The sequence below is a fragment of the Tinamus guttatus genome, unplaced genomic scaffold (assembly GCF_059628265.1).
Source record: "Tinamus guttatus ecotype Peru unplaced genomic scaffold, ASM5962826v1 Tinamus_guttatus_pri_ptg000244l, whole genome shotgun sequence".
Classification (NCBI taxonomy): Eukaryota; Metazoa; Chordata; class Aves; order Tinamiformes; family Tinamidae; genus Tinamus; species Tinamus guttatus.
In genome coordinates, this window is record NW_028288778.1 from 1,628,093 (window position 1) to 1,638,163 (window position 10,071).

General features: G+C 59.2%; 2 protein-coding genes across 8 annotated transcripts in view; one reads left to right on the top strand and one right to left on the bottom strand.

The window, feature by feature from the left end:
- The window catches only part of ZC3H18 (zinc finger CCCH-type containing 18), a 43,388-nt gene extending 39,953 nt beyond the window's left edge, over window positions 1-3,435 (bottom strand). For all 7 annotated transcript variants that reach the window (XM_088526247.1, XM_088526245.1, XM_088526244.1 and 4 more), the window contains exon 1: window positions 3,372-3,435. The gene's annotated coding sequence lies outside the window, so the exon portion shown is untranslated. The remainder of the gene's footprint in view (window positions 1-3,371) is intronic.
- A 3,538-nt stretch (window positions 3,436-6,973) lies between these two features.
- On the top strand, window positions 6,974-8,199 carry CIDEC (cell death inducing DFFA like effector c). Its single transcript, XM_088526283.1, has 5 exons — window positions 6,974-7,068; window positions 7,221-7,362; window positions 7,446-7,595; window positions 7,733-7,917; window positions 8,005-8,199. The coding sequence occupies exons 1-5, from the start codon at window positions 7,019-7,021 to the stop codon at window positions 8,195-8,197; spliced, it is 720 nt and encodes a 239-aa protein (XP_088382409.1). The 5' UTR covers window positions 6,974-7,018; the 3' UTR covers window positions 8,198-8,199.
- Window positions 8,200-10,071: the final 1,872 nt, after the last annotated feature.

Sequence of the window (10,071 nt, forward strand, 5' to 3'; positions counted from 1 at the left end):
TCCGCAGAATCATCTCAAAAACACCCTTGATCCTATATATCTGAAATTCCACAAGAATTTTTGCTTTCCACCCTACTTTACATACAGATGAATACTAAAAGAAGCTAAGAAAAAATTCTACATGGAAGTATTTTGAATCGAGTAAAAGGAAGTTAAATAGTAGAGCAGGTTTCGTCCTTCGGCATAAAAGCCCAGTGCAAGCCTGAAACTTGTGTACTATAAAAGCAAGCCAGTTTCTTACTAATTTGTTTTCAAGATCAGTTATAAAAACAAACTAACTACTAATTTCTGAATAAAGAGTGACTAGTCCATTTGGGGGACAGTTAACCATTTATATAATAATACTTCCCACTAGCAGTAGTTTCTCTTCAAAAATATCTTCAAAGTTGCACATAAATCAAGTAAAATCGACTTGATCAAAGTGGCCTGACACCTACTGTTCTAAAACTCACTGCAATTGTTCAAAATGCAACAAATGGTAAATTTTCACGTGTCTGCAACAGGCTGGGTTACAGTAGGACAGCAAAGCGTTTCGGGTAAAACATTTTGCTAAACAAGTTGCCACAGCCTCTTCCTCAAGAGGCTCTGGAGCAAACGCACTAGTGGGGTTTGCTTGCAGCTCAGACTGTGCCTCAGTGTCCAAACTCGTGTGTCTCATCAAGCTTAAAAGCAGTTTGTGTTTTCTCAGCAGAAAATAGAGGATTGGGCAGCTCAGCTTGCCAGGTGCACGCAGCAAGCACGTGCCACCCTCCCGGATACCAAGTGTGATCCAGGCTGCACTTGCTCCCCCACATTGAGCAGGACTTTCCCTTCAGTTGCTCCTTCTACCCCCTTGCAGGCTCTGCTGTCTTGCCATGTCCCTGCCAGCTCTTGCTACATTAGGCAGTTAAATGAAAGCACAAATGAAAAAATAGTCAAAGACACCTTTTTTTCTGGTGGTCCCTTGCTTCGTTCTTTATGCACACACAAACTTCTGCCAAAGAGCCCCTTATAGACTGTTAAAATGATGCTTTATGCTGACCATATCTTAGGTGAACTTAAATTAATCAGCTTCAGCCACACTACAATATGCTTCTGCCAGAGTTAAACAAAATCCAAAATTTATTTAAAATATAGTAGTAAGCCCAAAAAGCCTTGTCACAAAACTAAGTGCAGTAAGAAAACAAACGAACATGCTAGGTAAGCTGCTTATTAAAATTCATCTCAAATACTGTTAGGTAATCCAAGATACATTTTATACACTATCCTTGGTATTTCTAATCTTATGTGGATGCCTCAATAGCGCTGGAATTCTTAGTTTCAGGTCTATTTTCAAGATCAAGCCCTGCTTCTACTTGCTGTTAAAGGAACAGCATTGAAGGATACAGCACTGAAGGATACAGCTCTGGAAGAAGTTTTACCTCAGTTTTAGACCCTGAGCATGCAGACACCCCACGTGCTGCTCCAGGTCAGTGTGGGGTTTCACCAACTTGCACTCTGCATCTGGGGCTCTTGCCAGTGTCTATGACTGCCTGGATGCTCAAGGTCTGTTTCCTCTTCCTCTGTGTCAATTAGAACTCATTAAAGGTTTAAGCAATTTTTTTTTAATTAAGCCAAAGTTAAGTTCTGTCTACATCTAATTGACTTGCTGCTGAAGAGAGGCTTTTGGCAGCAGATTAAGTGGAACTACTACTGAAAGGAGGAGTTTGCTGCCACCTAACCCTGGGAGGGTGGCTTTGCTCTAACCTGTCACACCAGCTATAGGATGAGGCTGTCAGTTAAGGTGGCACTTGAAATACAGAGTCACCATGAAAAAAATAATCTTAGCAGGCAACATTTCCATTCACTAGATTCCTCCCTCCAAGACTGAGCTTCTGTAGTGCCCCAAAAAAGCTTTTTTCACACCAAAAAGGATGTTCCTTGGAGCAGCAGTGTGGATACCAAGGTCTCCCACAGCTCCAGTTCCAGCTGGAGAGCACCAAGTTCTGCACAGAAAGCTGGATCTTGACAGAGCTGTTGGCTTAAACCATGAAATCCTACAGATTCAGGGGGATGGCAAGAGCCAAGTGCCATAACCCTGAGCAGAGAGCTGAGAGCTCCCACAGGGACTGCGGGACAGACAGCAGGAACGGAGCAGGGAAACAGCAGCACTTTCCAAAGGGGCTGGCAGGATAGGAAGGAGCTCTGTTTCAGGCACAAGTCTTGGGGTAGCAAAAAGGGTTTTCTTCTCCTTTCTAGCAGCCCAGCATGGTTCGATGGAAGATCAAAGCACTTACAGTTAGCAAGATGCAAAAAGGGAAATGCAGAAGTGAAAGGAGTTTGAGAGCATGGCCCTAAGTCAATCAAAACATGGAAGAGCAGCAACAACAGGAAGAGAAGGAACTAAAACACATCAGGATCTAGAAAAGGAGTAAAAACGAAAAGAGGAGTAGGACAAAAGCAGAGCACCCAGTTCTTTGTTCTGAATGAAACTAGGGTTGTTAACGGGGTTAATTAAAATAAAATACATACCCAGCTGACACCCCTGGAGAAGCACTGCCTTTGAAGCTGCACAGCAAACTTCAACTACCCAGCAGCTGTCAGAAAAGCTTTTAATGCAGAAAACTAAGCTGCCTTTCAGTACTAACTCAACAGAATGACTTGGTGACAGCCATTTTCAGCAAGCGCATTTATTTATTTTAAAGTAGAGCCTACAGAGTTCTGATCCAGAATGTTACCACCAAACTCCACAGTAGTGCTGGTCACTACTTTGTGTCAGGCAGATTTTAAAAGTGAAATCCAAGCAGCTGTAAGGAGGTGACATTTGCTTTCACAGTGCAATGAATTTTGCAGTTACTAGGACATGCATCACTCTTCCTTCACCTCTACACTAATAAAAGCTAGTTTTGAATTACTGGAGCTTCAGTCCCATGACAAAAATTTAAGTACAATTCTTCCTGTACTCTGTAGGATTCATGAGTTTAGCTCAAAACAGTGGAGAAGGCAGCTTGCACATAGTTCACTTGATCAGGAAGAGACCTTGACCTCTTTCCTTAATCTAAGCAAACCTTAAGAAGATCAGGAGCAAGAATTCCCCCTTTGCAGATGCTCTGTGGCCGAAACATTAACCGTTGTGTCAGGAAAGCCGAATTGCAGCAAGGGGAAAAGGTGCAAGGCCAAAAGGGCAGCCCAGAGGAAGAGGCAGCGCAGTTCAGGATGATTTAAACCACCTGCAGAGCCATGTTCTGTAGCACCTGCAAGAGCGACCAGGGCCTTACAGCCACTGCAGACCCAACAAGAGGTTGGGTTTGGCCACACGGGTCCTGCCGACCCCCTCAGCCCGCTGCAATGATGCCCCCAGTATAGCAGCCCGCGGCAGGAGGCACCTGAAGGTGCCACGAGGGCTCCCTTACCTCAGGGGGCTCCTCCAGGCTCCTTGTGCTGCGGCCCTGGGACGAGGCTCCTGGAGCTCTCCCTAATCCCAGCTGCGTGGGGAGGGGGACAGTCAGGTCTCTTGGCCCCCCACCCCGGGCCAGGAGGCCCCCTCCCACAACCCACCCCAAGAGGGGGCTGCCCCCATTCAACACCCCCCTAATTATCCTACAACCTGGAGGCTCCCCCTTTTCCCCAACAAAGGCTGCAACCCCCCAACTCCCTCCCCGCTTAAACCGCCCCCCGCTCCCAGCCCCACCGCAGACTCCCCCCAGCCCCATCCCCAATAGCCCCCTCGCCCCCCAAACCCCATTCCCACTTCGGCTGCCCCCTTTTTCCCACCGCCACCCATTGACTCCCCCAAATGTCACCCCCACGGGGCACCCCCTCCCCACGCGCGCCCCTTCCCAGCCCCCCCGCTTGGATCTGCCCCTCTTCTCCGTTCCGCCGAGGCCGCCCCTCCCCCGCTCCCCCGCCGCCCAGGCCCGCCCCCCCCCCCGCCCCGGTCGCTAGGCCGCGGCGGGGCCCGCGGCGCGCGGGCGCGCGGACAGCGGCGTCACCTGCGCGGTTCGGGGGCCGGACCGGGGCCCGGGGCCGGCGCGGGCGGCGCGGGGGGCGGGCGGCGGCGCGGACGCGGCTCCGGCGCGGGGCGGGCCGGGGCCTCTACTCGCGGCGGCGCAGGGCGGCCATGGCGTGACGTCATCCGGGCGCGACGGCTTTCGCGCCGGGAGAGGCGGGGAGGAACGGGCGCGTTGCTCCCGCGCGCGCCGCGGCCCCGCCCGCGCCTTAAAGGGGCCGCTGGCGCATGCGCGCTGAAGGGGGTGGGGGGGGGATGCGCGTGCCCGGGCGCGGGGGCGCGCGTGAGTGCTGGCGCGCGTGTGCGCATGCGCGCAGGTGCACGCGGGTGTGCATGCGCAATAGGGGTCGTGCCCGGGGATCCCGCTGCGCTGCCCGTTCTCCTGCCATCCCCATCCTGCCATCCCCATCCTGCTCCGCACACTGGGGCAGTGCCCGGGGATCCTGCTGTGCTGCCCGTTCTCCTGCCATCCCCATCCCGCCATCCCCATCCTGCTCCGCACACTGGGGCAGTGCCCAGGGATCCCGCTGTGCTGCCCGTTCTCCTGCCATCCCCATCCTGCCATCCCCATCCTGCTCCGCACACTGGGGCAGTGCCCGGGGATCCCGCTGTGCTGCCCGTTCTCCTGCCATCCCCATCCCGCCATCCCCATCCCGCTCCACACACTGGGGAAGTGCCCGGGGATCCCGCTGCGCTGCCGCTCTCCTGCCATCCCCATCCCGCCATCCCCATCCCGCTCCACACACTGGGGCAGTGCCCGGGGATCCCGCTGTGCTGCCCGTTCCCCTGCCATCCCCATCCTGCCATCCCCATCCCGCTCTGCACACTGGGGCCGTGCCCAGGGATCCCACTGTGCTGCCCGTTCTTCCACCATCCCATTCCCACCATCCCTGTCCCGCTCCGCACACTGAGGCAGTGCCCGGGAATCCTGCTGCGCTGCCTGTTCTCCCGCCATCCCATTCCCACCATCCCTGTCCCGCTCCACACACTGGGGCAATGCCCAGGGATCCTGCTGCGCTGCCCGTTCTCCCGCCATCCCTGTCCCGCTGCGCTGGCGCCATCCTGTCATCCCTTCCCATGGGAGCCGCTTGGCACCAGAGCCGGAGCCATTCCGGCATGGGGGGAATGCTCCCGGAGGCGCTCGCTTTGCGGAACCAGGGCCCAACCACACTACCAACTGGGGGGGAATCCAGCAGGGAAGCCCCTCCGGAGCTCCCTGCTGCTCCCAACTGCAACCCGTGACAGCACCTTGCTCCTGCAGTCCCTGGGTGTCCCTGGCCCTCGTTGCGGGTGTCCTGGGGGCAGGGAGCTGCCGGGGCAGCCCAAGGCTCGCTTGCCACCAAGGAGAGCATGTCCTGGGCACGCTGCGCCGAGCCCTGCTCCCTCGTCACAGGCTGGCAGCAGCCGGGGCGGCCTGGAGGATGCTCTCCCTCCCTGGGCACCTCGAGGGCATTTGCTCCGTGCAGGGTTGTTGCTTGGGGTGCTGTGAGGGAGCTCGCTGGAGGCAGCCTGCAGGGCATGCGCTTGGCACATCCTGCGGCTTGCTGGCTCCGGATGGGATGGACGATGCTCGCATGGGGCACCTGGAGGGTGCTGGCGTGGGCAGCCTGCAGGGTGCTCGCTTGGGGCGCATGCAGGGTGCCGAATAGGGCAGCTTGCAGGGTGTACCTAGAGGTTGCTTGTATAGGGCACCCAGAGGGTGCTTGCACAGGGCACCTGGAGGTTGCTTGTACCGGGCAGCCCAGGAGAATGTTTATAGGGGACACCCAGAGGATGCTTGCGTGGGGCACTCCAGGAGGATGCTTCAACCAGGCAGCCCAGGAGGATGCTCAAATGGGGCATTCAGAAGATGCTCACACGGGGCACCTGGAGGATTCTTGAACTGGGCAACCCGGGAGCATGATTGCACAGGGCACCTAGAGGATGCTCGCTTGGGGCAGCCTGGAGGATGCTCACGTGGGGCCCCAGGAGGATGCTTGCATGGGGCAGCCCAGGAAGATGCTCACTTGGGACAGCTTGCATGGAACACCTAGAGGATGCTCCCTTGGGGTCCCAGGAGGGTGTTCGCATGGGGCAGCGTGCAGGGTGCTCGCATGGGGCCCCAGGAGGATGCTCACTCAGGATGGCCCATAGGGAGACCTGCTCGTGGCACGGGAGCTGCTTGCTGGGGCACCCAGGGACATGGCTCATTGTCCCTGCAGAAGCGCAGGAGCATGGGCTGGCACCGCCCCCTCGCAGAGGCTCCACCCCTTGTGCTAGCTGTCCAGGAGGGGATTGGCTGAGGCAGTGAGGGGGGGCGGAGCCAGTGGGTGGCAGGTATATAAGGCAGGCGGGGTGGGTGACACCAAGTGCAGAGGATCTGGTGGAGGTGAGAGGGGATGGGGATGGGGATGGGGATGGGGATGGGGATGGGGATGGGGATGGGGATGGGGATGGGGATGGGGATGGGGATGGGGATGGGGATGGGGATGGGGATGGGGATGGGGATGGGGATGGGGATGGGGATGGGGATGGGGATGGGGATGGGGATGGGGATGGGGATGGGGATGGGGATGGGGATGGGGATGGGGATGGGGATGGGGATGGGTCTCCAGGTGCTCTATGACCCACAAGGATGGGGATGGGGATGGGGATGGGTCTCCAGGTGCTCTATGACCCACAAGGATGGGAAGAGGATTGGAGCCTCCCCAGGTACCTCTCACCCCATTGCTTCCCTGATGACGCCTGGGCAAAGGTGCTGCCCCGTGGCCGCCTCTCACCTTTGCTCTGCGCTGACTCAGGGCCCCACGTGCCGCTTTGCGCAAGAACCCGTCTGGCAGAGTCACCCTGTGGCCGCCTCCAGCCCGGTCCGGCCAAAGGGCAGCCCCGGCCCCTGCGTAAAGGCGGCCGTGCCGGGCGCTGCCTCGACACGGCACCGGAGCCGAGCACGGGAAGGAGCTGCGGGAACAGAACTGCTGGAAGGGGTCTCCTTGGGGTGGTGGGGACTGGAGGACGCTGCTGCCGGGGCTGAATCCTTCCCTCTCAGCAGGCTTGAGCGCAGCCCTTGCCGAGATGGATTACGCCAAGTCCCTGAGCCTGCGCCTTGCTGACCCCATCTCCAAGTAAGTGCTATGGGGTGGTCCCGGGGGGATGATGGAGCCTTCTTTGCTTTCTCCCATGGAGACTGCTCCTGGCCCTTGCACTGGATGTGCTGGTCCCCCGTGATGGCTGCTGGTGGCCCTGGCAGCCCCCTGACCCCCCTGTCCCTCCCCAGGTGCGTCTCGGCGAGCGCTTCCATGACACAGCAGCTGCTGTCGAGCTCGGCGCCGCGGCCCCGGCCCTACCGCGTCTGCAACTGGGACCGCAGCCTGCGCAAGGGCCTCACGGCCCGCAGCCTGGCCGAGCTGCTGAACCAGGTGGGCTGGGGGGTTTGTCTGTCCGGCGGGGCCGTCTGTCCAGCCTGCTCCCCGCTGCTTCCCGCCACCATGGCCCCTTGCAGGTCCAGAGCACCGCGCTGGTGCCGGACGCCGTCTCGCTGGTGCTGGAGGAGGACGGCACGGCGGTGGAGACCGAGGCTTTCTTCCAGACCCTCGAGGAGAGCACGGTGCTCATGGCCCTGAGCAAGGGGCAGGTGTGGTGCCCCTCCAAGGTGGGTGCTGGCCTCGGGATGGGATGCTGTCGTGGGCAGGAGCTGTATCCCGCACTGGGAACAGCAGGGAATTGGGGAGGTAGCAGGGGGTCCTCTAGGCAATGCCACCCTGTGACGTGGGCACTGCTGTCCCCTAGTCACAAGGCTACCAGCTGAGCCTGTCCAACAAGCCGCACCGCCGCATCGACGTGGCCTGTGTCACCTTCGACCTCTACAAAACCAGCCCCAAGGACCTGGGCTGCCTCAACGTCAAGGCCACCCTCTACGGCAACTACAGCATGTCCTACGACCTGTGCTGCTACGGGGCCAGGCGGCTCATGAAGTGAGTGCTGGGTACGGGGACAGGATGGGGGGCTGCTGTGATGGGTGGCTGTGTGGAGGGCCACTCACCTGCATTGTCCCCATGCAGGGAAGCTCTGCGCTGGACGCTCTTCACCATGCAGGCCACGGGCCACGTGCTGCTGGGCACCTCCTGCTACATGCAGCAGCTGCTGGACGCCACCGAGGAGCCCAAGGAGGAGGCTGGGGAGAGCGCGCCGGCCCTGCAGAGCCTCCTGGCCCACAGCCTCCTGCCCCTGCCGCGCAGGAAGCCACTGCAGTGAGGGCCCGGGCATGCATGTCCCGTCCCTCCTAGGTCAACGCATGCAGGGAGGCTGCTGGCCTTCCCCGGGCACCTGCACCTCTTCCCCTCACCCTTCTCTCCTAGCTTGGAGCAACCAGGGCAGCTGGGATCTGCCTGGATGCTTCTGCCTTGCGTGGCACTGGCCCAATGCGGCTAGGTCCTCTCTGTTGGCTGCTACTCTGTAAATATATTTATTTAAGTAAAGCTGTATGCACTGCAGCATGTGCTGTCCTTGTGGTTTGTGTCCCTTCCCTCCCCATGAGGCTCTGATGCCAGAGGAGGCCCTGTCCCGCTGTCAGCAATGCTCCTGCATTGGCTTCCTCTGTGTCCCATCCTGCCTAGGGTTGGAGCTTGCAGGGGACAAGGGACAGGGCAGAGCACTCCCCACGCAGCCCTACTTGGCACCCGGGCTTCATCGTGTTGCAAGAGCGACTGAGCTGGGGAGCCTGTTGCAAGAGGGACCCAGGGAGCTGCTGCTTCAGCACTTCTGCCTGTGATTGCAGCTGGGCTGCCCCCAGCACCAGGCAGGTCCCCAGCAAAGGCTGAGCTTGGCCAGCCCTGGGGACAGGCACCATTGCTTGGGGAGGGTGCAAAGGGGCTCCTCTGTCCCCAGCCCTGTCCTTGCCACTGCAGTGGGTGCCTGCAGTGCATTGCACCTATGTAGCTGTGGCCAAACCCTCTCCCGCCTTGCCTGGTGGGATCTATCCCCAGGAATGGGTGCAAGAGGGAGGCTGTGGCCCCTGGAGCAGGCAGTGCAGGGAGGAAGGCCTCCCAGTCCCCTTCTTGGTCCTTGTGTGGCCTCTGCAGTGCCAGGGCCCCTTCCATGGGCTGGTGCAGGGGTGGGGAGCCCAGCCTTGCTGGCACAGCCCAGGAACCCGGCACATCTGGGGCTTTGCACAACCTCATTCCTGCAGCTGGTGCCACCCTGCTCGTGGCCCCTGGCAGGTCGCCTGCAATGCAGCGAGACAGGGGAAATGCCTGTCCCGGCGGCTCCAAGGATACCAAACTCCGAGGCAAAACAGCATGGGGTGCTAATGAGGGGGTTGCTGTGCCCTGGTGGGTGGAGGGGGCATGGCCGAGCCTGCCCCAGTTGGCCTGGATGGAGAGCCTGGATTGCACCTCCAAAGCGTGAGCCTGCAGTGTGTGCAGGGGGCACGAGGTGGGCAATGGGCACCATGTGGGGGCTCCCAGGGAAGCAGGATGCAGCTGCCTGCAGCACAAACTGTCCTTGCAACCGGTCCCCAGCACCCACAGGGGCTGCTCACGGGGTGCTGGGGCTCCCAGTGCTCACCGGCTCTCCCAGAGCTTGCTGGCTGCAGGGACTAGTGGTCACAGCCCGAGAACAGCCCTAAAATGTGACCCCCTGCTCAGTAGCACAGGGCTCTGGTGGTCTCTCCACCATCTGCAATGGAGGAGATGGGGCCCCACACCACGCTCACCTCTGCCAGCCCCATGGGCTGTCCCCAGGGTCCTCTGTGGGGCTCACGGTCACCCCAGTGCTCCCAGGTGGGTGTCACAGGCCAGCTGCCCGCACAGGAACCCTCCACATAGCCCAAATGGGTGGCCAAGAGCAGAACCCACAGCTCAGCAATACCACCAGCTGGGGCCCATCTGGGGCTCCTCATTAGGCAGTTAATTAACAAGTCATCAGCAGCGGTCCCACCACCTGCTGCAGGAGGGGGGATGCCGTGTGCGCGCCGGGCCCAAGGCTTTAGCAGACATATTTATTTCTGTACACACTTATACACACCATGCCCGGGTGCCCTGCTCCCGCCCTCAGTGCTCTCTTGTTCCAGGTGCCATCCCGGGCCAGGCGCTTGCGTCCCCGGCCCATCGCCGGGATGGGGGACACAG